Genomic DNA, 27944 nt, shown 5'->3' with positions numbered 1-27944 from the left:
TAGTCTGCCACAAAAGCAGCGAAGAAGACTTCCCGCGCATGGTTGCCATGGTTGCCCTTCTGTTTATTCTCCGCTGTGGCTTTTTTTCTCCCTCCCCGAGGCAAGCGTTTGCTCCTGCTGCTGTAATTCAATGCAATCCCTCCCCGTCGAGGCAAGCACTGTAATTCTCTCCGGTTAGTCCACCAGCAGATGACAAACACCCACCTCTCCGCCTCTTCCAAGGAACGAGGGGACCGTGCGGCAGAGTTTCAGTTAGGTTTTTTTTCGCCGGTCAAGATGTCCGTTAAAGTTTAAATCTTCCGGACAAAATTAGAAAAGTGCCGGTCAAAGGTCTTCTTTGTTATTTATTGAGCTTTAAAACAAATGAATAACGACTCTATATAATAATATAATAAAACACGGAGGACGGAGATCTCCCCCCTCTTCTGACAGCCCAGCAGCTGATCAGAGCACGCTCCCCTCTCCTGCAGGGGGGCGTGGTCAGCTGCAGCTCACAGAATCAGCCCCCTGCAAAAACAGTGCTGGAAAGAGCAAATGGAGCGAAATGAGGCATGGCTAAAATGCAGGATCTGTTTGGTATTTTGAAAAAAAAAACTATATTTATATACTTTATATAGGTATGGCCCTACAATATATTGTTCAAATATAGCATGATAGGTGTCCTTTAAGTGTGTGTGTGTGTGTGTGTGTGTGTGTGTGTGTGTGTGTGTGTGTGTGTGTGTGTGTGTGTGTGTGTGTGTGTGTGTGTGTGTGTGTGTGTGTGTGTGTGTGTGTGTGTGTGTGTGTGTGTGTGTGTGTGTGTGTGTGTGTGTGTGTGTGTGTGTGTGTGTGTGGTGTGTGTGTGTGTGTGTTCAATAATCATTACATGAGGCATTTCAACCAAGCGTACCGTTATGGATAGCCTGAGGCCTATTCTTGTTTTAATATTTATCCAAGCTATTTCTGCTAAATCATACACCGCCCCAGCAGTAATGTGGATCTCTCCCAGGCCCCTTTGCTCTCTGTTTGTTTAGTCCACATCCTTGAAGGATCTTCAGCAGAGACCAGATAATGAATTTAATTTACTAATGTATTTCATGGCTTATTAATTGCAAAGAGTAACTTGGCGTTTGTCTGCAATGGTCATTAATCTTTCATTGTCGATCCCGTCAGAACAGCCTATGGGGGGGTTATAGTTGAACACATTCACTGGGAATATTAATACACAGTTTTTTCATTTGCTGCCCATTCTCCATTTCCTTGTTGAATGCATTTCATTAGTGTTTGAACAGAGCCGGGGAATAATCGCAATCACTGTTTTGCTTCGTATTGATTTCTAATTGTAGTGTAGATGATAAACGATAGTCAGATGTGGTAATGTACTTTTTCCAATCTAAATCAATTAAAGACTAAATGTGTGACACAGAGCATAATGGACCGCGTTAGTCTTTGAGGCCTATTGGCCTAATGAGCTACCGTATGTTTCCACTGTCCGAGAGTTTGAGTGGTGTTACTGTGGAAACAAGGCTTTTAGCCCCAGGAAATGTCAATGCAGTCACACCTCATGTCCACTGAGAGTAGAAGACAAACACCCCAGAATGAAAGCTTTTTGTCTCTTGGACATTCACATTTCCAATATCCTGACAGATTAACATGTCAGCTGCAGCATCATGTCCGAAAAAGACCCGGATCTTTTAGAGGCATGTCTAGTGACTGAAATATTTTAAAGAGCCATTAGTAGGTTGACATTCTTACAAAAATTAAACTTAAGGTTTTGTGGAGATTATGTTTTAAAATGTAAATTATAAATGTATATTTACAAGCCACAACATAACTAATTCCAAGAAAGGGCAACCAATCATTACTAGTTCTGATACTGCCTGACATGTGATTACAAATGGTACCACATTGAGAAGAAGACGCGGTAACAAAGACACCTGCCTGTCTCTCTTGCCGATGGCAATTGTATCTCCACATTTACCTTGTTCCCTGCCAGTTGGTTGCCCAGCAGACTCATAATTATAAAACGGATTTGGTACCTTATGAATATGTATTTTCCACCACAACAGACTCAATATAAGTGCAAAAACACAGATTTAGAATTGAACTTCAACCAGCTTGGCCACTCTCTTATGTGACATGTCTGGTGGTGGGTTACAGTTAACAAAAAGTTCAGAAGTCACTGTGATTCAAATATCTTTCTAGAAAATCCTCATAATTTTCCAACACAATAATTAACTTTGGACACCTAAAAAAAACATAAACTTCTTAGAAGGTACATAAATGCTGATTGTCTGTGTAGGTACTGCTGGACTGTAAACGGGGCGCCTATAGTGTTATTTAATACATTATTAAAAATGTATGGGGTCACGGGGTGCTTTGACAACTGTGGTTACTTAGGCGAGTATAAGCAGTAGAGAGATCTCTTAAATGTTGTATGTGAGGGACTACGGATGGAAACTAGCTCAAAGCTAAAATCCGGCATGTTTACGTTTTTAAAGCATTATTTGTTTTAAATGTTCATCAATGTGCACTGTCCCTCGTCAAATAAACGATTAAATGAAAAAAGATGAAGTGCAAAATAAAATGTAACATATCACCAAGGTTAGCTGTGTTATACTTACACTTCTCTTATTCAGTATCTTGGAGAGAAACAAACCCCCCTATCCAGAGTGCTCTTATTTTGTATGAGAATGGCACTATTGACAACATTAAATCAATACATATAGGAGACCAAATAATGAATGCCAAGAGCCCTGTTATAGAGTGAGTTTTGAAGCCAGTAATGTTTTATCTTCAATGTGTAAAAAGGGGTACTGTGTCCCTCTCTTCCTGTTGTTCCATGTTTTGGCATCTCATTTATCAAACAGGGTTTAGGCTCAGTATACAAATCTGAGCTCTGAAACGAAGCACTGTACCGGACACAGAGTAACTGCTCGGATGCGAGGGGAAAATCCCTAAACAGGATGGGTATTTTGTTAAAATTACAAACAGAGAAAGATGAAGAAAGAGAGACAGTACACAAGAGACAGTGAGTGGGGGAGTGAGAAAGCAGGACTAAAGAGAAATGGAAGCATTATAATGTTGTTATTTTAAGCAGGGCCATGTGTTGAATTAGAAATAGCATCACTGTTTAAAGTGGCAGAATTGGCAAGGTGTTTTGCAAATAGTGAAGATGTTTACTACAGAGCAGACATGCTGACGTTGAGTAAAGGCAGGGGCAGACGTTGTCACGGCAGGACATGCTAAATGGTTAATCCTGGCAATTTTGCTCTAAATCCATTTTCGTCCCATCAGTAAACGGGCAAACACTCTTAGATCTTCAGAGGTGGGAGTGCAAAATGCCAGGTTGTCAAACCCCACACTAGGCTTATGCGTCAACAGATTTATTCAACAGGTCACCGTGGGCCTCAAGGAGGCTTCTTCATGGGATTCACCTCACATTCTCACAGCTAATCGGGCAGGATTTCACACACCCTGCCTGCCAATGTTTGCCTCCCTGTTCCCCTCCACTTGCTGCCTTTTGTTGTAGTGATTGCCGAATAACCCATTGACACTCGTCACGCTTAACTCGATTGTGTTTACGAGCAACATTCACAGGGACATAAGAGGGCTAATTCCAGGTCTGCTTGTTGAATGAAGGTGGATGTAGGGGAATGTTTATATTTAGACCGTGGTTGTATACACAGTAACATGCCACCCAACTTTGCCTTTCCAAATTAGTATACCAGTAAAATGTAACGACTCCAACTGTACTAGGGATGCATATCGTTGACTTTTTTACGATACCGATACCGATACCGATACCACTGAACGATACCGATGCATATCGTGATACTTTCATGTTGCATAAGGGAAACATTTTATCATCCCGCAATTACTCCCATGAAGCGCTTTATTATATAGTTAACATGTCAAATGAATATTAAATTCAATTGTGGGACTTGGACCTTTTAGTACTGAACAAACAATGAAAAACACGTTATCTATGAAGAAAACTGATTCTGCAATATCATTTATAACAACCATCAGGCGGGAATAGTACATCTTGTCAATGGAAAAATTAAATAGCACCAGTATAATCAATATTCAACCTGAGATTCGACTGACCAGAGAACACATAAAGGATCATGAGATCTCGGCATTGCACATAAAACAAATAGCATCCTTAAAATCAACATTTGCCTGATGAAAGAAAACAAATCCCATCACAGTTCAGTTTTGTGCATTCATCTTCAAGAAGATGAGCATATCTGCTCTCTGGATCCAAACGGGCCCTTTCACAGCGTAGGGTATCACCTGCTAAACTGAACACTCTCTCGCTTGGCACGCTGCTTCCCTGAACACAAAGGTACTTGGTTGCCATACGAGACAGCATTGGTTGGAGATTGGATGTGTTGCCACCTTTCCCAGAAATAAACTTCTGGCAGTGGTTACAGACCCCACCATTCAGACTGGCAGTGGTTACAGACCCCACCATTCAGACTGGCAGTCATATGCAGCCACACTTTAGATTTTCAAAAGTGACTTGGTTGCGGAGTTTCACCTGCGAAATTGACATCGTAATTCCGACGGTTTGGGCACAAGTTTAAGGATATTATGCCTCACTTTTATAAAAAAAAAAAAAAAAATCGGTAAAATCGGTAATACCGGGAACCGGTATGCACCCCTAAACTGTACACAGGCTTGAAACTAATGTTCTAGAAATAATTGCCTGTTATTGTTTCCTCACAACTACATCAATTGTTGACTGCTTTAATGTCTATTATAAGCTTTCCATTCAAAGCCGTAACTCTTAATTGTTTCAGACCCAAAGCGTTTCCTCTGTCTGACTCCCTGCTCTTCTGTGTCTTCCCAGATGCCTCCGCCTCGGGCGACACCAAGTCTCGGTTGACTGACAGCTCCCAGTCGCCTAGCTACCGCATCAGGACTGAGTCAGAGCAGGTGTCTCTGTACTCCCCGGAGCAGTCCTCCCTCCATGAAAGTGAGGGTCTGTTATTGCCTTCACTCTATCGCCTGCAGCCCTCTTTTCTCTAACTCACACCTTCGTTTTTCTTACCTCAGCAGTGTGCCACTAAACGTTTACGTCAATGTTTCAACTGTTTTCTCTACTTTTGATGTATCAGAAAGCCTGTTTCACCCTGCACATTTATCTTATCCATAGTTTGAATGCCATAATACTTCATCACAGCTTATGAAAAGGCTTTGGTAAACTGAATCATAAGAGTGTTGGAACCGTTCTCCCCCTTGCTGTGCCGTTTGTCATTAGTAATGCTGTCTAAGAAAAGGTCATGTCTATTATGAAACCATGTCTGTCTCCTGTTCCTCCAACCCGCCCTCCTCCTCTTGTCTCTGCGTTTAATTAGGGGCTTTTTTTTTTCTTTCACACTCCCAGGGTCCACAGGGAATTCGCGCAGCTCTACTCAGATGAACTCGTACTCGGACAGCGGCTACCAAGAGGCCAGCAGCGGCTACCTCCACAGCCAGAACATGGGCAAGGCTGAGCTGAGGATGCAGCACTCCTTCCCTGGCGCTGGCACCCTGGGGAGAAGCAGCAGAGCAGAGGGCCAGGCTTCAACCCAGGTACTATCTACCTACAACACATTGCTGTTGTTCTGTGGTGGAGCTCAACATTTATCTGTAACCTGTTATCTCGTGAATAACAACAGCATTCAGTTATTGAATTAACAGTCGTTGTTAACAATGTTCAAGGGTTTATGGAATTTAATTACCTAACTGATGAGCTTTTAATTCACTAAACAAAAGAGAAATTGCTGTTCATTTTTTTTCAAGGTAGCGATGAAACACTTAATAAAGTACACTGAACACCGCAACATAATCCTGCTTCATACAGCGCTGTACACATAGACCACTGAGAAACCAAAGGCCACACACGACAGAGGGAGGGGGGTGGAAAAGAGAAAATAAATATGGCCTAGAGCAGCGGTTTTCAAAGTGTGAGGCGCGCCTCCCCGGGGGGGACGCCAGAGAGCTTCAGGGGAGGCGCAGCGTGAGAAAAAAATAACGAGAAACAGTGAAATCTAGCTAGTTAACTTCAGCTAACTTAATGCGAGCGGCAACATGGATCGATTTTTAGTGAAGTTACCTAAAGTGAGAGAGGAGACAGCGTCTGGCAGAAAACGGAGGAAGTATGACCACGATTATAGGATTTTCATGGACCAGTCCTGGCAGGGGCGGACTGGCCATCTGTGTGTTCTGGAGAATCACAGAACGGCCGGTCGTCAGCGGGCCGTTGACGGCCAGCTCGGTTCGCTGACGGCCGGCACCGCCCTTTATTTTAATTTGAATAATACTTACTTTGATCAAAAGCAAGTACCGGTCAAGGCTGCAGCCAGAGGATGATCTGCGTTTATTCCCGTCTACATTGCATCCGCGCATCAACCGCCTGTGCGCATCAAAGACGCAGACACATTGTTCCCAGTAAAGTAGGGGTGAGTGTAATAAGGAGGCAAAGTTGAGTTCAGTGTGTTGCCGGGAGCATATAATGATTTATCCACGATGTTGAAAATGTTAAAATAAAAAAATGTAAATGTTTAAAACATAAAGATAAAAAGGTTTTAAAAAGTTGTTGTTTAATGTTTTAAGGAGGTGACGCTACTCAGCCAATCAAATGGGTGCAGTCAGTGAGTCAGCACGATAGATTCAAACACACACACAGAGACGAGACAAGAGAGAGAGAAACAGTCGGAGTAATTTCAAATGGCGTGCTCAAAAAAGAGAAAGCTAGACAGCGAAAACAGAGCATTTAATGACATTTTCTCTTACTGGACCTCTTTGAAATGCAATTGAATACCCCTGCATTATAGCAACAACAACAATAATAATAATAATAGCAATAATAATTGGGAGGGGGGGACACGGCTGTTCTTATGTTCTCTGAGGGGAGGCTCACCTTCCCACACTTTGAAAACCCCTGGCCTAGAGTAAAGTCATGCCCTGTGATGATTTGATGTGGGTAATGCTGTGTTATTTAGCACGTCATTATCATTGCACAGAGAGTACAACATGATTGTATAGCTTCTGAAGTACTGAGGAAAATATGCATTCAGCCACATTGTTTTTTCTTTCTGACATACAGGCTCCAGCAGTCACATCAGCAGTGCCTGGGCGGGCGATGCGGAGGGTGAGCTCGGTGCCTTCTCGCTCTCACTCGCCAGCCTACGCCACCAGTATGTCCCCCTCCCGCGGCTCCCTGCGCACCTCAGTCGGCAGCGGCTACGGCTCCCCCATCGTAACTGAACCCAAACCCCTCTCCAGCATCTTCTCCACAACCTTGCCCTCTGCCCAGCGCAGCAGTAACACCAGCGCCGGTGGCAACAACTCGCCCTACTCCACGCAGAAGAACTCCCCCGCCGCCCTGCGACGCGTGGGCTCCACAAACTCTCGATCGGGCAGCGCCAGCCGCACGACCTCGCCCTATCAGGCCTCCGCGGGGTCATCGTCAGGACGCATGGGCTCGCCTCTGACGATGGTGGAGGGCGTCAACCCTCCACTGACCAAGCAGCCGACTCACTCATCGTCTCCAGTCAGGGCCACCATGACCGCCGTGCCCCAGCACTACAGCTCCACGCTGCCCCGCTCCATGCTCCACAGCACAGACCCCTACGGACCCCAGAGCTACGACATTTACGAGAGGATGACGCGACCTGAAAGCCTCACAGGTGCTCAAATGCATCAACACACACACACACACACATACACACACACACACATACACACACACACACTGCCATTTAAAGTGTATTAGCTTGCTCAAACTCTCATTTCAGTAAATAATAATGACTTGCATGCAGGCTTGCTTGTGTAAAAAATCTTCATCCCAGCTATGAATAAATAAATGTTCGAAGGGTTTATTACCTTAGATTCAAAAACATTGATAGAGTAAAAAGTAATACACATTTTTAAAAAGGCATTTTGTGTTCCCAAGCATGTAGTCATTTAACTTTGCAGGCTGTCACATAATTGCTTTTCACAAGTTCTTCTGAACTTCTTGAGTAGAGGATTTGTAGTCCAGGCTGTAAATATTTAGACTGTGATACATTTTTTCTTGGCTCAGCATACTGAAATAGAAAATAAACAGTTACTTTAAGGTCAGTGGTTTTCCTGGAGTGGAGCCAAAACATAGCTTCTGCAAGAAGACAAATATTAGTTCAAAGAGAATAATAGTGTGCTTATCATAGCTCATTTTGCCTTTAAACGTTTAACAGGAATGCAAGTCAAGTTTTCCTAACATAGCAGTATCACAGTTAACATGTGGCTGTAGAGTAGTTTGATGGATTTTGATGATTACATATTTACAAAACATAGTGGAAACCTTTCAGCAAATAAGTTTGTGGTAACTCTTTAAATTGAGCAAGAAAATGTAGTTGTTGAATAAACATGGTTTTGACACAAAGGCACATTTAGTTTGCAAGGTAAATCATCATCATTGGTGTCATTGGTATATCAATGTAGTGTAATAATAGGGAAGGTAGATTAAAACATTTTACACATGATAAAATGTCCGTTCAAATCCATTATTTCACGAGTGCATTATCGCTATATAGTGTGCACTCACGAGGAGCAAAATGAGGTGGCTGTATAACCGTGTGTGTTTGTGTGCATGTCATTTAATCAGAACAGTTGAGGAGATCAGGTAGATAATAATTGGAAAACCTGCCATCCCAAGCTAGCCTGTGTCCTTTAAGGACAGGCGCTGCCTAATGTATTCAGGCCAAACGCTTATCTTGTTTAAAACACGAACCGACCATTTTCCCCCAGCCACAGGCCTGTAATGATTCATTCTCACTTTTTAAGGTATCTCCTGTAGATAAGAATGTAGCTTTGCTAATAATAACACCCACAGTTATTACATAGCAACATCCTACCTTTGTTCACATTTCAGTATTATATGAAGGCTTTGCAGCTTGAGAAAAAGCAATGAAAGTAGTAATCTGTGACTGGGGAAAGTAGCGTTTCATCATTAAACCCAAGAGCGTCTTTGTTTTCCTCCAAAAGGTAACAGAAGCACTTGTTCAGCAAATGGCTGTATTATGGTTTCAAGGTTAATGGAGTGTGTTCTGCTTGACTTCTTGCTGCCTGGGGATACCCTCAGATGGCCTGGTTGATGATGATGTTGAAGGTGAACATTTGTGGTTGTTGTGTGACATCATACTCGGTGTATTGTGTTTGCATGTAGGTGCTGCATGCTTACATGTGTCCTCATTTGTTCTCAGTGAAATACTCATCTTCAACCAATTTCCCATTTTTATCATGTTAATTGTAGTGTTTTAATTTGTTATAATACATGGTACATTGTGTTTTAAATATGAAATCTACACAGCATGGCTAGGAAATACAGTCTTAAATGTTAATGTAATATACATTTTTTTTTATTGAATTATTAAAATCACAATACACCTAAACATCGAGAGACACACTAACCTTTATTTTGTGTCATACATAAAACCGAAGAATATGAATGGTTAAATTAATAAAATGGTGTCAGTTTAATTCCTTACTTGCTGACTTAATACTAAATATGTTTTCACGTTTAAGCCTTAAGAAGACAATCAACAGCAATGTTCTAAAGACAAAGAACACATTTTTACTAACAAATTAGTCAAATGTCCTGAGTTTTTATCCTGTGAGGTAATAAGTGGACTTGCAGATGCTGCTGGGTTTTAACTATCACACGAAGCTAGTTGTGGCCTTAATGCTAGCTTGTGTTCGAGTTAACTTTCCCTCTGAGTTCACAATGTCGTGGTGCCTTTTTTCAGGACAGTTTAGGAGGGTTGTTGTGTTTCGCAGCTTTCCTTGGCGTCCCTGTTATGGATATCAATCTGCTCTTAATCAGACTCTAGACATCCAAATGTAAATCAGAGGGGTAGTGTGGCCTGTCGTCACCAGATTTCCTCGTCTTATGTGCTAGCCTTCTGTCAGACATTCATGTGTCTGCGTGTTTGCAGCTTCTTGTAAGTAGGCAGTTATGTCACATAGCTCTGAGGGATGATGTCTCAAACAGACACAAATGGGTTTTCAGTCTCTGTCCTCTGAGCAGAGTGAGACAACAGCCTACTTCCTCTCACTCTCTCTGATAGATCATCCCCCCATGTCCTCCTTCTCTACCTCCACTTTCTTCACAATCTCTTGTGTTTCTTTCTCTCTTAAACTCCACCGTGGAGCCTTACCTCTAGCAGCGTAGTTTGTCATAAATGCTTGATGATCCATTGTAGATTGTAACTGGGATGATCCCGTGATCAGGGTTAAATGCAACGTGTGGTTTCTTATGTTATTATCTTTCAGCAGACTTCTATCTCTTTTACTTGTATTTTATTCTTCCGATCTAGTGCTCTTCTCTTGTTCCCTCTCCTCTCCCCCCCACCACCACCACCCGCCTGGCTACCCTCCCTCCCCTGTCATTGGCAGGAAGTCATACCTCCCCTCTGCGGCTGAAAAATTGAAAATGAAGACAAATTGTCCCAAATAATGTGGCTATTACGCTTGATGCCCATTTCAGAGCAGAGATTAGGACCCAGAAAGAGTGTGTGTGTGTGTGTGTGTGTGTGTGTGTGTGTGTGTGTGTGTGTGTGTGTGTGTGTGTGTGTGTGTGTGTGTGTGTGTGTGTGTGTGTGTGTGTGTGTGTGTGTGTGTGTGTGTGTGTGTGTGTGGTGTGTGTGTGTGTGTGTGTGTGTGTGTGTGTGTGTGTGTGTGTGTGTGTGTGTGTGTGTGTGTGTGTGTGTGTGTGTGTGTGTGTGTGTGTGTGTGTGTGTGTGTGTGTGTGTGATCAGCCTGACAGCCAAGCCCCCGTTAGTTTTAACTGTGGAATACTTTATTGTTAACAGCTATTCTCACTTTGAAGTATACCATTTTCTTTTCTGGTGATCATTTCCACTCCCCTGTTTGTCTGGAAAGGGATTTAAAAAAAAGATTTTTGTTGAGGAATGCAGTCAGCTGCATCCATTTAAGTGTTTGTTTCTGGAGAGCGAGCACGCGCCAAGCACACCACCGCCCTTCATCTCGCCTCTGCCAAGTGCAATCTGTTAAAGCCACGGTGCGAGGGCTGAGGGGGAGAATTAAATGACTATAACGCCCCAGAAATGTGGGCCATTCATCCTCAATAGACAGCAGTATGTTATTTCTTCCTGATAATTTGCAGATGCTTTTCTAGAAGTGTCTGCAGCCCTACTACCGGGGGAGTGGAATAAAGAAGAAGAGACAGATTAGTCCCCTCTACGGTTGTTTGAATGTTGCTACTTCCAGGAGTCAGGCTGCTGAGTGGGAGAGATATGCATGAAGGCTCCTGTGCCTCTGAGATTCTGTCCCTGTCACTCGGTCACAGCCGGGCTTTGCATGGGATGAGAAGTCTCTGGTGGTCCGAGCGGCCTCATTAACCCTCTTTTCATTTTTATCCTTTCTTTTCCTTCCCTCTCGTATAATTCTCTCCCACTTTCTTCTCTGTTGCTCCCGCCTTTTTCCTTGTGTCTTCCTGCTACCTCCTCTCCTCTTCATATCCTCACCCCCCTTTAAACCTTTGAACAAGAGAAGCTGAACTGATTTCCTGCCAAGCTGCTGCTACTGGCTATTGTGTGCACTGCCACAGAGTGAAAGGCTTCCAGGGCTATTGAGTGTGCCACTACAGCCGAAACAGCCTTCACTTTTACTCCCTACTCTGCAAATCAACATCCCTGCCATTTCAGAGAACTTGTTTAAATTCAGTTCATAGTTCATTTCTGGCTTTAAATACAATCCATTGTTAAATCTGAATTGAATCTGAATTTTAAATATATATTTTACAACTGCAATGTTTCCATTAGGAAAAAAGCCCCAAGAGAGGTCACTAAAAGCTAAGAGTCTTTCACCCTGAAGTGCCAACAACTCTAAGCTGCTCTGAAAGCACTGCATTAGGTGACTCATTCATTAAATAAATGGTTTTGAACAAATAATTTATTTTAATGCTGATTAAAAAAAATCGTTTTAATAAGAATACACATTTTTCCACTTCCATCAAGCAAATCTTAAACTCTGAAGTGGGGGGGGGGGGGGGGGACTGGGGTTCAGTTGGGAATTAAACAGTGTAGAGTGGCCTTTGAAAGTACCACGAGCAGGGGGTGGAGGTGGGGGGCTTTTGTTAGGGGACCAACATGTTGCATAGGCAAAGTGGGCAAGGTATTTTTATATTTAGTGCCAGAAAATGAATTTAACCAAAAATCGTTCTTAAATAACCTCCACAGCATTGTTTGTAACTGGATTATAAGTATAGTCTAATTCAAACTGATGTTAATTTCATACATTGTCGTGGCTTAACAGACAGTGGTACATACATTTTCTTTTAACTTGTTTTAGCTAGTGCATAATCTGAATTGCCGCCATTGTTCTAAAACAATACCCATTAATCTAGTTAATTAATTCTCTTGTGCATGTTTCATGTAGCTAGAGGTTAGCATGGGTCTTCTAACAGCTGGCTGATGCCTCCTCAGAGCTTTGCTTCATAACTGATGTGCTTCAGAGGTCAGCCTCCGTCTGGCCCCGCTATCTACATCGAAAATCTTCTCTTGCTTTGCCCCCAGAGGCCTTCCACTCCCACTGGAGGAAAACATTCTTATTTTATTAATTTCCTCTGTCTCAAACTGTGACAAGAATCCCTCATTTAGCTGGTTCTGCGTGACAGAGCTGGTGTTCAGCAGTTGGAGAGGACCCAAGTGGCGTGAGAAGTGCAATGAGCAGTCAGTTGCCAGCTGTATACTGCTGCACTGGGCTTCACACTGTGGTGAGCCTAACTAATGTGAAGTTTAACACAAAAACACAAACATAGGCATGTAGATCAAATTAAATACAAAGCATACCTGGGATCTCTTTATATCAATTGTTTCTTCTACTTGTACTGCGCCCATGTTTCTTCAGATTTTCCTGATCTCACATCCTCATATAACGGTCATGCTTTACAGTGAAATTATAACCGTTATTGTACCTCGTCCTGCCACAATAACACAGCCTTCCACAGTCTAATGTAATGGGGGAATGATTAGGGCAATCACACAGTAATTGTCCATTTTCATTAGACCTTTTTTTTCATCCTACATCTTTACAGCCCATCATCCATCTCCTACACATTAATACTCAGGTTAATGTGGTGCAAAACACATAACCATTAGATTAAAATGTGTACTATAATCTATACAAAATATTTGCCTACTTAATTCTCTTTAGTTTAATTGCACATTTCTCCCTAAGATGGGAGGGTAGACCAACAGTTCTTTGTTAAACTGTCAGCAATTGGCTTTTACTGAGAGGGTGTCACACACGGGAGGATCTTTTACTCCTTGACTATTAGGAAATGGCTAGATTAACATGAATATTGATTTCAGCACTCTGAGGTGAAACATATTGAAGATTAAAAGACTACTAACTCTAATTTGCCCTGGGATCTTTAAGCATTTTGAGGTTGGTTAGGTAAGGGAATGGTAGATGATGTGGGAGGAGTCTCATGGCTTCTTTATATGGTCAGAGCTACAGCTATTGTTCTGCTGTTACCGTTTCACATCTGGACTGAATCTGCATCAGACACGACTCACTGCTTTAAGCTGCGCCCACAGCCTGTAATTACAGTGAGTTTTGTGTAAAGAATTGAGCACTCACCTGTGTGTTAATGTGTTCTCACCCATGTCAGTTTAGCTTGTTGCACATTACAGAAGATGTGTCCCTTATGGCACATTTCACAACATCTGCTCTGGCCATCCTTCTCCTTGGTCTAATGCCGTCAGCTCTTTGTTGGCCCTTTGAAAATGTTATTTTTTACATCTTTAATTTGGGTGGCAAAATAGAATTAGAATAGGGCTACCATTGTTTTTTTTATTCTACCCTCCTGTAATTTAGTTTTTCCCAATTCCAACAGGTGTGATACTTGTTTGGAAAATGTTTATCTTAGTAACACAGTGGAACAATGGAACACATACACAGGGAGACTTTAATATATACAGCTCTAGAAAAAATTGAGAGACCACTGCCGCGTTATCAGTTTCTCTGGTTTGACTATTTATAGGTATGTGTTTGATTAGGATGAACATTATATCTTATTCTATAAACTACTGATTACATTTATCTGTCATGGAATTCAACAGACACTGGAATGGAATGGCTGCCATACATGTAGAGATTGAGATTGAAGAAAAATGTGAAGTGGTCTCTTAATTTTTTCCAGGGTTGTGTATATATATATATATACTGTATATACATACCGATGTTCCCTCTCAATTTGCATTAATTTGATCCGGTGTAGAAATGAACTCACAAACCTGAAACCTGCTATGGAGAGGTCACGGTGAACATCCTGCCGGCTTTCAATTTTGTCAGCTTTGCATTATTGTTATATGGTAATACAGAGCAGACTTTGCATATCATTGAACCGCATTATTATGCAAAAATGACATTAACTCTGACAGCATTAAAGGTGACACATCGTTTATGTGATTGATTACCTAAATCCACCATGTATCATGTCTCTTAAACTGATCTTCATACCTAAATGGAAATTGAAAAAGTTGGGGAAAAAAAACGTTTTCTTTTCATCTACCCTCTTATTTTGCATGTTGATGTGTTTCAATCATTTAAGTGATTCTGTTTCAAGAAAGGATTACTGTAAAAAAGCACGAGTCAGTTTGTCTCTTCCTCAAGGACTCTTTGAAAGGACACGAGTGACAATCTGTCCAAACCTTTGACACTTTACTTATGAAACCGTCTTTGTGACAACGAGACCATTCTGCTGCTAACCACTCTTCTTCATCTCCAGGAATGCGAAGCTCCTACGCCAGTCAACACAGCCAGCTGGGCCAGGACTTAAGGCCGGCCATGTCTCCAGACCGCCACATCGCACCCATCTACGAGGATCGGACGTTCCAGGGCCCGTTGTACCGCAGCCCGAGCCAGTCCCAGCCGGGCACGCTCTACAGGAGCTCCTCAGGTTGGTACAACGTTACTCTAGGACATGACGTCTATATAAAACAAAATCAAAGATACACTTGTCCTTGTGTATTGACCTAATTGCTATTTGCCATTTATTGTCTGCCACTTTGTGATGATGCATTACTGCAGATGATAAATACTTTCCATTGTTCTGTGAATCTGATTTGCAAGATGTTTTTCTCACCAAATGAAAGCTGTCAAAGAAAGTTCAAAGGAATAGTTCCCACAGGATCTTTAAGTCCTTGAAAGTTGACAAGTTGATGGAAAAAATCTCATAAAGTCTTGCAAATGATTGAAAATATATATTGGGCATGAAGTTGCTTAAATATATATATTTAATGTAAAGAGGGAAATTGATTGCCTGGTACACGCAAAGTAATTTTGCTACTAGTTTAGTCACCAGGTAGCTTAATTTAGTAAAATACTAACATATGGAAGGGGCATTTGAGAACATACTTATATAATCGTAAATATCCTTAATCTGGTGATGGTTAGTTGGTTATCATTCCTTACCTCCTGCCTCCTAGGCGATATAGTGATGGTCCAAAAAGTTGGATACCCCTGCTATAGCTTACAAACAATAACGTTTTGTTCAGATATTGTGTGTAACGGGTCAGGCTATGAAATAATTTCCAAACACAACAGAAACCCCATGCGGTTCTCTTAATTTCCTGCATTTTCTGTCCTCCTACCCCGAGCTGTCTCTGCATCATCATTCAAGTCAAGATCAGCTCTCTCTAAACATTTTCATTTCAAGCAGACCTTTCTTGGCCATAAGAGCACTCTTTCTTTCTTTAATCTAGTATTGACGTTCTATTTATTCTCTCCAAGTATTTTCAATCAAGTCTGTTGCCTCTGCTGTATTGTCTTTCTCAGAGAACACCATTTCTATGTCAGTCTGCCCTTTAGCTCTACTGCTACCTATGTCTTGCTTTTATCCCTGGCTATATTTTTATCTCACTCTGTCGCCCTCTCCTACCCTGCCTCCCTTCCGTTCCTCCCTCCTCTGTCAGCGGAAAGGGTGAGACATGAGTTAATAGGCAGGTACTGATATGTCATCCTGCCACAAAGGAGTCCATTACCCGTGTGTCACCGTGAGAATGGGGAGAAGGATGGAGGGGCCAGGGGACAGCTTGGTTACCCTCATCCACATCTCATCCAGCTCTCCTGTTGTTGGCATTCCCCTCTCATCTTCCCTCAGACACACATGCTTAGTTTTTACTGACACACACCCTCCGTTCAGCCTTCTTCTTGGCACACAGGAGATCTGCTTAGACCAATGAGTGCACTAATAAATTGCTATTGATGCTGTAAATAAGCCCCCAGACAAGCCATACATAATGTGTTTATGCCAGCTATATGAGGAGGGTGGAGCTGGAAGAGTTTTTCAATATGGAGCCTTTGTAAAAGCAACTTCGTATAAAAAAAAAAAATCCAATTTGATCACAGAGTTTTCTTTATGTTGTGTAAATTACATTTCCTTGGGCTATTTCCTTCCGCTTGCAATGCATTTTCTGGAAGCGGCAATCTAGTTCTTTACATTGCTCAGAAATATTGACCCTTGGCTGAGAAGATGAGTAGTGCAAAGCTACACTATGTGCTTTATAAATTGTCCTCCATTGTCTTTGGCTCCTTTTCGGGAGATAACCATATTGCAGGATAGACCAAAATAGAAGTGCACTGAAGTGAGAAATTGTGTTTTTGGTGCAGCCTCAAAAGTCGACGTCTTGCTTTCTGGTAGGAGGGAGTATGAGCACGCACATGCTCAGTGCTGTTGGCACTCTGATAGGGATCTGACCAGCGCAGCACTGCCACACATCACATGGCTCGGGTGAGAAGGAGGGCTAATCCAAGCAGCTTGTTTATGCAGTTCTGTGTTTGTGACCCTCTGTGTTAGAAAACTAGGTCAGAAAATGACTTGGAGCGAATGTGGAAAGACGACTGAAACAAGATGCTATCAGGCTGAATGTTGGACCATGTTGGAAAGGATAACTTCTCTGCATGTTTGCGATGCTTCCACTTAACTTGTGTACCTCTGACTGTTTTTGGAGCTGCTCATGGTCTACTGTTGCCCCTCTGCTGAGTTTGGCAAAGTTAGCCTGAGGACACAGTGGCACAAAGGAGCGAGAAGCGGGTGAGGAAAGGATTTGGAGAGCATGTTGAGTCCTCTTTGAAAACCAGCAGGATCCCTCCGGGTTAAACGCAATCTTGTAAAAACAAAACAACATGCAAACAGCCCCTTGAAGAAGAAGACTTCTGCTTTGTGTAGCTAAGGGAGCTTTGTTTTATCCTCATCGTTAATTGGTTCCAGATTTCAGAATTTGCTGAGTCTGACGGAACGGCCGCATGTTTGTATTTTCAGCTCGCTTTAAAGTGTAATGGTAGCGCCATTCAAAGCTCAGAGTTTAGCTGAAAAGGTTTGAACGCTGCTAATCTCCACTAACATGGCTTTGTCCACTCGCTTTTGTGTTTTTTTTTCTCTTGTTAAACTTTTGTTTCCCTGGACCTTCAGGTGTGGGGAGTCTCCAGCGCACACCCAGCCAGCGCGGTACGATGATCTACCAAAGAAACAACTATGCTCTGAACACAGCAGCCACCTATGCTGATCCGTATCGCTCAGCGCAGTACCGGCCGTCCGATCAAAACTACACCCGCCAGGCTGTTGTCATGGACGACGGTGCAACTCGCTCACCCTCCATAGACAGCATTCAGAAGGATCCCAGGTATGTCATATTTCACTGTAATGTTTCTAAACTACTAGATGTAGTCAGAGGCTAGCAGACAGCGTAGTGTAGCAGGAAACAGTCATCCGGAGGGACTATTATGCTTACAAGGCATCCCTGTTTCTGCTGGGTCAACACTGGTCTCCTCTTACTGTTCAAACAGCGAGCCCCCCCCCCTGGGTAGTCACATGCAGCTCTAGCTTTTAAGCTGCCTCTACTATGCCTGGCCCCTTAACAATAGCCTCTCACATGCACCAATCTGCTGCGTCTGCTCTTGTCGTACAGTCATGTGTAAGCGCGGAAAGCGGGTTGACCTCTGTCGTAGGCCCCTGACCTTGCACGTTGGGAGCTTTGTTTACACGCGTGTATGTTGCTGTAGTGTAACTACTTGAAGAGAGTGCACCAGGGAGGCAACCGTGACCCAGGTCCGTTAGTAAGAGCATCAGAGTAATATGTCCTCCTGGAATATTTAACAGGATCTCTGTCCAGGGAAATGCACTGTGTGTTTTTTTAGCTTTGTGCTGTGGAGAAACAACACAACTACTGTAAAAGAGTTTGACCTGCCTGGGGTCGTGCTTTACTCTGTGAGACAAAAGCATAATCAACCACTATTCAAACACCAGCATTCTCATTATGTCACCTACTTTTGAATACATGTATGGAGAATTTGAGTATCTTAAAACAATCATTTCTAGAGACGATGCATTCCTCATGTGTTTCTTTAGTGGCCTGCATACAGAAAAGCAGTTATCCAAGTGCATTGTTGTATAGAACCGGATTTGAATGTAATTTCCTCGGCTTATTGCTTTGCCCTGAGGTGCTCAAGATTTAGGGAAACTGTGCCCGTGTTTTTAAGGAGACAAATGTATGTCCACCTCTGCAGTCATACTGATACCTTTTGTACCCTACCTGTCATTTTAGGGAGTTTGCTTGGCGGGACCCAGAGCTGTTGGAGGTGATTCAGATGCTGCAGCACCACTTCCCCTCGGTGCAGGCCAACGCAGCCGCCTACCTGCAGCACCTGTGCTTTGGGGATAATCGGATTAAGACTGAGGTAGGTGTTCACTCAACCACCTTAACTTCTGATCATTTGTAAATATTATGTAAATGTTTTTGTGTTTTCATCAGTTCCGATTGTGTCATGTTTTAGCTGCAACTTATTGTTATTTTTGTAACTTCCAGCCATTTGCTATATTGATTTTTATATTGAGTTTGGTCCAACAGGGAAACAAAGATATTTTTCAGACGGTCAGACAAATTGTAAACCTTATCCTTAAAATAAGATTTGATTTAATTTGATATAATTTAATTTGATTCGTCTGCTTATTAGAATTTATTTTAGCCCAACTGTGCTGTTCTTTTAAGAATAATCAAACAAAAAAATCATCACTTGAATTGACAGAAACAAACAATGTTTAAACATTTAACACTTAAAACCCACGATTATACCCTCAGTTGGGTCAGGTCGTTTATTCCACCTTAGACAAGCCTGTGAATAGAATGATTTTTACTGAGCTCTAAATTTGACTTTAGAAGACATCATTTGTGCCTGTGGTTGTTATTAAATTGACAAACTGTCTCTCTAACGAACAAGGTAATAGATTGTTATTTGGAAGAACAAACAAAATATAACCCAAACATCCATCAGACTCACTCCACAGAGAAACGTTCTGCTTTAAGTTTGACCTTCCAAACCGACTTTAGTTGTGCACCCTCACAGTTTTCCATCGCAATTATACCGCCTAATAATGTTCTAGCTAATCTGCCAAATCCGCTGGCTAATCTCGTTCTTTTATGTGGCATTATGGGACATATTTTTAGCGCTCTCGTTCTGCTCCAAAACCCCAGACATTACTTTGGTGAGTCAATGTCATTAGAACCAAGAGAAGTGATGGGCTGGAGCTGCAAAACTAAAGCAGAGCTGTCGGTCAGAAAGACAGCCCACCACTTTGATCCAGACTGAAATATTGTCACCACTATTGAGAGAATTAAGACATTAAAACATGTGCAAGGACATTCATGTTCCCCAGAGTATGAAACCTTTACTGCAAGTGTACACACATAAAAGTACACATTCTCACTGCTGAATCATACCCATTGAAAAAATAGCCTACATACAGCAGCAGTTTAAATGCATTTTTGTATTCTTACATGGCAAATGTCGACATAGCACAACATTCCTCATACTATACAATGAAACGCAGAAGGCTTATTTGGATAACGCATTTTTTCTTCTATTACGTTTCATTCTGTTTCCAGGTGAAAATGTTAATTACGTTTTTTAATCCTTAGTAAAGATTTTTCTCTGAGGTCATACATTTGCATCACTTTTCCAAATAATTGTACCTCGGTATGAATAACTCCCCCGTGCTAAGATTATTGTCACATGAATAAATGCATGATTTAGCTCTGAAAGGTATATATTAAAAGCTGAAGAAATGCTGTTGGTGGTCACAATCGTTTTCCCGCCTGATCTCACTCACATTGTCCGCAGGTGTGTCGACTGGGAGGGATTAAACATCTGGTGGACTTACTGGACCACAAGGTCATAGACGTCCAGAAGAACTCTTGTGGAGCAGTGAGGAACCTGGTCTACGGGAAAGCCATGGACGAGAACAAGGTCGCTGTGAGGAACGCAGGAGGCGTCCCCGCTCTGCTGCGCCTGCTGAGGAAGACTGTGGATGCAGAAGTGCGGGAGCTTGTCACAGGTAGGTCAGCGTGTGGGAAGGATAAAAAGGAATGTTCACTTTAATAGCTTTCCACACATCTTTGCATGTTTGTTTCCCTCCAACTCATTTTACACTCTTCTACAAAATGATGATCCACTATAAAGCTCCTCCATCTGGCATACAAAAAAAGCAAAACACACTTTCTTTAAACTAACCCTGTTTAATAAGTATTTTCATCACTGATGCATACATTTGGGAAATCTCAAAACCCAAAGACATTTCATTTACACTTATTTAAAAGAGGGAAAGTCACCAAATTGTCAGCTTTATAATGAGTTTCAGCTCATTTTTCATCTCAGCCTGGATATCTATTTTTTAATTGTCACTGCTTTCTTGGAGAATTAGAGGTCGGAGGATTATGACGAGACAGGAACATTGTGCATAAGATTATATACCTGACAAACCTGGAGGGGTTTTAGGAGGGATTGGTATTGCACTGTTTTGGTTTGGTTGCTCATGACTCTTGGTGTAGTCTCTGAGGGGTAACCTGATGCTTCCTGTCATAGGTAATCCTTGAGATGAGGTGTAAACTAAGATATTCTGTTCAACTAATTAAACAGACTGCTTACGTGGTCTATACTGAGTCAGAATTACATTTTCTTAAATTGCTGCCACTGCTGTCACAACTGCTTATGATATATCCAAGGAATTTAAACCACATTTCAACAGGATTCATATTCTTTTATTAATTTGTCTGCGGAGAGATTCAGCTCCGTCTGAGAACAGTCTGTTGTCAGTCTCCTCCTCCCTGCATTGCAGCTCAGTTGTGTTTGTGTGTCTGAGCTCCGCAAACAGGGTACAAATCCATGTTGTTTAGGATCAGGGTGGAGCACTACAGAAACAAGCTAGCCAAGACATTTGGCTCCCAGGTGGCTGAGTCAGCTGCTTGAGCTCCACTCCGGCCCCCGCTCATGTGTTATCGGGTTACAGTCCAGCAGTGGGAGTCAGAACAAAACACTCTGTAGCCTTTTCATATTGTCTTTCCATTCATATATTCATATTGTCTTCAGTTTCCTGTTTCAATTAACTGTCTGCTTACTAACACAAATAGATTCACATTTTAATATAGCATTTTTTTTTCTTCTAATGCTTATAATTAAAGGTGGGGTATGTAATTTTGGAGAAACCAGCTTGAGTGCGCTAGAATTTGAAAATACACAGCCGGACAAAATCTGCCACTTCCTTACAGAGCCCCTCCTCCAACACACACGAACGCGCACATGACCAATGAGGGCACGAGATAAGTTTGTGCACAGATGGAAGGCTGACAGGCAGGTAGGCCATCCAGTTATTTTAGCCGGGCCGGCTAAAATGATTGGTCGTACTTTTTACAGTACTACGGCTTCCACAGATGACATTTTGTTATGGATTTTTTGTCAAAGTACTTAAGATATTCATTGCTATCGGGATGTTAAGAGCATTCCATGGAATATAACAAAAAGTGTATCTCGAGCCGGTTTCTCAAACTTACCTACCCCACCTTTAAGTACATAGGAGTAAGAGCGTGATGACCACTACAATGGATTTAACTCCCTTCATTTACATTTCAAAAAGTTGCATGGATGTGCCGCCCAGCCAGAGTAAGCGGCTTTAATGTGAGTTCTGTTTAAGATTCTTCCCCTTTCATCCACTAGCCTGAGAGCCTGCTGCGGTTAATTGGTAGTGCAGGCCTCTGGATGGGGAGCAATTAGAAAAGGTCGTAAGTGCTACATCACCTCTGGTTAATTACAGCTGATGAGAACAATCCACAAAGAGCTTTTAGCTGGATGGCGAGGTCGTCCCACCCACACTAAAGTGAGGCCGACAGCAATCATTCACTCACCGGCGACTCTTTCCTACCTATAAAGCACAGTTATGGCAAACGTGTATATAGATTAATAACGTCTCCAAAGCAGCATCAGTGTTGTCAGAGCTAGTGAGGAAATCCTTATCTACTCTCCTGAGACATCCAGGTGTCACGTGTGTTTCAGTGGAAGAAGCTGTACGAACAGGCCCCCCCCCCCCTGCTCAGGTCAGAGGTCATGTTGTGGGGAATCATAAAAGATCTTCCTTACCTGCCTCGTCTCCCAGCAGCTGTTGTGGTTATTGCCCTGACCTGAAACCGCCCCTGAGATCAAAAGGCTCACTGCACTGTCATCAGCTCCAATACTGGGGACACCTGAAACTCACACACACACACACACACACACACACACACACACACACACACACACACACACACACACACACACACACACACACACACACACACACACAAAAGCACAAGCACACACAAGCACAAGCACACACAAGCAATGCTCCACTTATCTTGGCTCCACTTTAGCAAACTCCACTACTCTTACTCCTGTTTGTATTGTGTTTGAACTTGTTGGAGTCATTGTGTTGCCTTAAGTGCAACTCAGTTTGTTTAAAGATACATTTATTGGTCTTGCAGAATTTCTTTTTTTTTATGTCATCTGTGAACATGCCAATTCAATAAGATTTTTGAGTCAGCAGCAACTGTAACACTATGTTATCATTGTGTTTTTTGTATTTCATTCTGCCACAGTCCTGCTCTTCAGGAGATTATATATTATTTGTTCCAATAAAAACGTAATTGTCTAGGAACTGGTGAACTCTATATGTAGTAGGCCTACATTGAAAATTATTTTGGTTCTCAAACGATGCACTATCAGAAGAGCATCAAAAACCACATAGGCCCGGTGGTGTAGTGGGCGTTGGACGCGGGGGTACACCGTACCCCCACTTATTTGAAGCATGATTTTTTTTTTAACAGTCTAATAAATATAAAATCATTGCCAGTGTTATCAGTTGCAAGTGTGTATTTGTTGTAATAATGACGACAACATAATAGGCAGATTTCACAGTAATTAAAACGTTGCTCAAGCATTTATGCAACTTGATTTGAAGCATGTGTGTGTGAGGGGCAGCACCGTGTGTGTGTGTGTGTGTGTGTGTGTGTAGGGTGACCAGGTGTCCCGCTTTGTGTGGGACTGCACACACAGCATTTTTATTATTTGTCCCGCGTCCCACAAATTGAGACTATGTCCCGCATTTGAGTGACAGTCGCACAGGAAGGCCGGATTGGTTCCATGACGGCCGGCACCGCCCTTTATTATTATATTGTTTAAACGGCATCATGTTGAGCTGGCAGGCGACACAGAGGTCCACAGTGTACCCCCCCCCCCCCCCCCCCCCCCCGTTGACAGTACACGAGCGCGTCCATAGTGTCTCCGTCCACCCCGTCCACCCAGTAAAACAAATCCCCACTACACCACTGCATAGGCCATAGGCCTGCCTGGTTGCCGAACAAATAATAAGCAGGTTAAGACCTGTTAATCAAATAAAAACGGTAATAAATAAATGCAGTTATAGCTGTAAGCAACAATGTGCTGACTTCCAATGCATGAGTGAGAAAAATGAGAAACACCCACTAACCTCAAAAGCACACACCAAGCAGCCTGTGTGAGGGTTAGTCGATGCAGCATTGACACGTTTTCAGTTCAGCTCCCAAATATTTGAAAGGGTAATAAATTGGGAGGTTTTTTGAATGATCAGCAGATTTTCAAAGAATGAATTTATGGCCCACCAAGTTAATGCACCTGACAGAGTCAATGATATGCTGACCTGTGGTTGTTCATTGTTCAAAGAAGCGGTCAGACCTTTCAGGGGCTTAGGGTGAGCCGTAGGGTCGCCGGTTCAAGTCCCCGACCAGACCTAAATATGGAGTGTGGACTTCTAATTGGAGAGGTCCCAGTTCACCTCCTGCCCTGCCGTGGTGCCCTTGAGCAAGGCACCGGACATCCCCCTTCCCCCCTCACTCCCATTGCTCCCCGGGCGCTGTACAATAGCTGCCCACTGCTCCTAGTACTAGACTCCTGGTACTAAGATGGGTTAAAAGCAGAGAACAAATGTCACTGTGTGTGCTGTGTGACCATTAAAGAGGGTTTCATCCCTCCCAATTATTCTTCTTCTATATAAGTTTAATTGTCTAATACCATTAGACTTTATTGTCGGATCAAGTCTAAAATGTTCCTTGCATCACAGCAAAGGACAAATATTTAAGACAAGATATAAGGAAACAGACATTTAACAGTGTTTGTCTATTGTGTAGCTTTGTTAGGCACACATACTAGAAGCATGGAGAAACTGCAGGCATGTGCTACGGTAAATGTTTTTGACTGATTGACACACAAAACCATTTTAGTTTGGAGTCATTGTCATTATTACAGCATAACTTTTTAATTCAATGCAACTTTATAAATACACAACGGCAATTTAATTTAGGCTGGTAATGTGTACAGACACATGCACATACAGACATTTACAAGCCATGTAGCGGGTTAAGACCATGTTGGGGTGTTGGTAGAATAGCCTAAAAAAATAGGTGAATATAAAATCAGCTGGCTGTATATGCTCCAAATGTTTGGATGCCGTTTGTATAAGGGTTACCACCCCTTGTTGTCTCTTAAAGACCTCTCTTTCCCATCATGCCCTGTGTTTCTTACTATCAAGTATCCAATGAAAGCAAAAATGTCATAAAAATACGTATCATTCTGCACCTTTGCAAGATGATATACCTCATCATGAATCTGTTTCTGTAATTCAGCCTCACATTTTTGTGCCACAATGAATCTGTTTAAGCAACCTCTTTATGTGCTCGTAATATGTATGAGAGTATGTCTACTAAAAAGTTGCACTCTGCACTGTGATTTTTATACATACAGTTGGCTCTGTGCCCGGTGTTGACAGCCTGCAGTGTTGCTTGTGGCAGAGGACACAGATAAAAAAACAAGGAAGAAAAGGCCTGTTTTATACACTATAACTGCTTTTTATATTGCTTATTAACTAAATATTGTGCTCATTCATTTGTAGACAATTGTATTTTTCTGCTTTATTGTTTATTGCTTAATGTTGAGACATTGTCCATGCTGCCTTCTTGGACTGGTCACTCTTGAAAAATCTGTTCTGAATCTGAAATTGAGCATCAAAGCCCCAGAAAGCACCACAGCTGAGCTACCTCAGTTAGCTCTTGGATCAATACTTCAACAGCTGTTAGATACATTTGACCAGCTTATGTATTTTCTTTTCTTTTCTCTATTTCTGTATAGAGCCTCTCCCTCTGGCTCTCTGGATTGACTATTGGCCCGGTTTGTCACAACACTGTTTACATTGGGTCGATGTTTCAAAGCCAGGCTAAGGCACCTGAGAACATGAGCAAATACACTGTTGTCCACACACAGATGCACAGACACATACACACATGTATTCTGTCAGATATGACTTATTGCCGCTAGTGTAGCAGCACTGACAGCAATGTCAGTCACACCTCAGTGAATTTGCCTGTTGATTTCACCGTCAGTCACCGCAGGACCTGTCTTAAATCCTGCAGAGAAGGTTTAGTTTCTACAAATTGACAGTAGAGCGGGTGTTGAGGAACTAGGGTGGAACTGTGGAGTGAAAAGGAACAGTGAAATTGGTCAGCAGGCGTGAGAAAGTGTGTATTAATTTATCACTGCATTATTAGTGGTTCTATTTCTGGGCAATCCACGTGTGTGTGAGTATCCCGTGAGAAAGGCAAACACAGGAGTGGATTTGTAAAGAGCAGATCACGACAGAAGGATTTTATAGAAATGTTTCCCGCTGCATGAGCAGAGCAGAGATGTTAGCCCCGCCTGATGCTAGTGTCTCACTATGTAGCCACACATACACCACTGGCAAGATCTATATGTCAACTTTCAAGAGCCAAATATCACTTCATTTGTTTTGATATTGTGTCAAAATAAATAAAAGATTTTAATGGGTTTTAAAAAACGCTTTGATGTGTGGGTTAGTAAGGATAATAGTAAGCAAATTGGCTCTTGATTAAATGACTCAAAGAGACGCTGCTTGGCAGACACATTTCTCTCTTTATAGCTTCTTGCCAGCAGTATGTCTGAATTGGGCTCCTGGGTTATATTATAGACTATTATCGTCTCCATCGGTTCAATTAGAGGGAAGGGGAACAGCGTGCTGAGAAAAAAATAAAATGTGAAGTTAGAAGGAAGCCATACAAGCCAATCATTATTTAGCTCCCGTTGAGATGTCGCTGTATACAAGACAAACACATACAGAGTTTAGTTTGATAGCATTCCCTTCTCTGTAAGTCATGTACTTTATTATACATTTAAATAAGGTTAGAAGTAGTATAGCAACATTGGACACACACATAGTAGAAAGGTCATGAAGCTACTACATTTGGACTACTGAACACACATACTGTACATGCACTCTAGTTTTGTTGAAGCAGCATTTTTAAGCATTAGCCTTGTATCATGTATTTAGCCCCGGGGCTTTACACTAGATTCCAGCACGTGCTGCGTTAGCCCCCCCCCCCCCCCCCCCCCCCCCAACCGAGGTTGCTGGTGCCCTGCACAAGTCAGCCTGTGCCTCAGCATAAGCCTAGCAGCGAGAGGCATCTAATTAGAAGAACATGCTACATGCTGGCTAATCCTTGACAGATGCAGCATCAAAAGCTGCCCGGACTGTGCATGATTATCAGTGGTTACCCAAAGTATTTTGAATTGAGTGAAGTGATGGCATGATTTCCAAATCCTTTTACATTATTTATATTTCATTTAAAACGTCTGAGTCTATGCCATATGGATCTCTGCTCTTCTCTTTCTTTTTCCCCCCCGTCTAAAGTAAATAATCTTCGCCCTGAGGACATTCGACTCAGATGAAATTTGATGTGAATGCCTTGATGCTCGAGCTGTTGTTTCATTTGTACATTGTTTGTGTGTGTGCGTGTGTCCCTGCTTGTTGTTCCACACACACTGAGCTATTAAAAGCCCAAGTGGTTGGTATCTCTGTGGGGTTACCCTAACTGCACATGACAGCTGACATAAACAGGAGTTTGCGTGCTCGTTCCTAACTGTCTGTGTGTGTGTGTGTGTGTGTGTGCTGGTGATTCTCCACAGGGGTGCTGTGGAACCTGTCGTCATGCGACACTGTCAAGATGACAATCATCCGGGACGCCTTAATGACTCTGACCAACACTGTGATCATCCCTCACTCTGGATGGAGCAGCTCCACCTTCGATGACGACCATAAGTTGAAGTTCCACTCCTCACTGGTGCTGAGGAACACCACAGGCTGTCTGAGGTAAACCACCTGAAGAACACACTGGGCACTAGCACCCCTATGTGGACAACTCGCGCTATTACATCCGATGTGGGGACGAGCTCATGATGAGGGTCCTTTGTAGATAACTATGTTAATGTAGTCTTTGAAGATTTGTAAGATAATATAATGCTGGAGTGACAAACATAAACACAACAAAGTCAATTTGAGAGACTAATGAAGAGTAACAAATTATATCAGAACAGTTTTGTATCATGAATAATGATTTTAATGTACAACATCAAACGAAAAATGATATAAGCATTAGTAATTGGTTTAGTCATATAACTTTGTTTTCACCCATATCTCTGTTTCTGAGTCATTATCATTACTTAGAATATTACAGACAATGATGTAATATTCCCAGCTTCTCTCCGAGGGAGTTTTCTTT

At 42.3% G+C, this 27944-nt stretch overlaps 1 protein-coding gene across 2 annotated transcripts in view; it reads left to right on the top strand.

Moving 5' to 3' along the window:
• pkp4 (plakophilin 4) overlaps positions 1-27944 on the top strand; it is a 62939-nt gene that overhangs the window by 26102 nt on the left and 8893 nt on the right. The window contains exons 5-12 of one of the 2 annotated variants that reach the window (XM_034134691.1): positions 4838-4963; positions 5375-5562; positions 7079-7661; positions 14768-14938; positions 17453-17663; positions 18585-18717; positions 20158-20371; positions 27352-27535. In XM_034134691.1, coding sequence (XP_033990582.1) covers positions 4838-4963; positions 5375-5562; positions 7079-7661; positions 14768-14938; positions 17453-17663; positions 18585-18717; positions 20158-20371; positions 27352-27535 — 1810 coding nt within the window. Of the gene's footprint in view, positions 1-4837; positions 4970-5374; positions 5563-7078; positions 7662-14767; positions 14939-17452; positions 17664-18584; positions 18718-20157; positions 20372-27351; positions 27536-27944 lie in introns of both variants that reach the window. The other variant, XM_034134690.1, reaches the window with a different exon arrangement.

Source organism: Trematomus bernacchii, unplaced genomic scaffold (assembly GCF_902827165.1).
Source record: "Trematomus bernacchii unplaced genomic scaffold, fTreBer1.1, whole genome shotgun sequence".
Taxonomy (NCBI): Eukaryota; Metazoa; Chordata; class Actinopteri; order Perciformes; family Nototheniidae; genus Trematomus; species Trematomus bernacchii.
The sequence above is the reverse complement of the archived record's forward strand: the minus strand, read 5'-3'. Positions and strand labels throughout refer to the sequence as shown.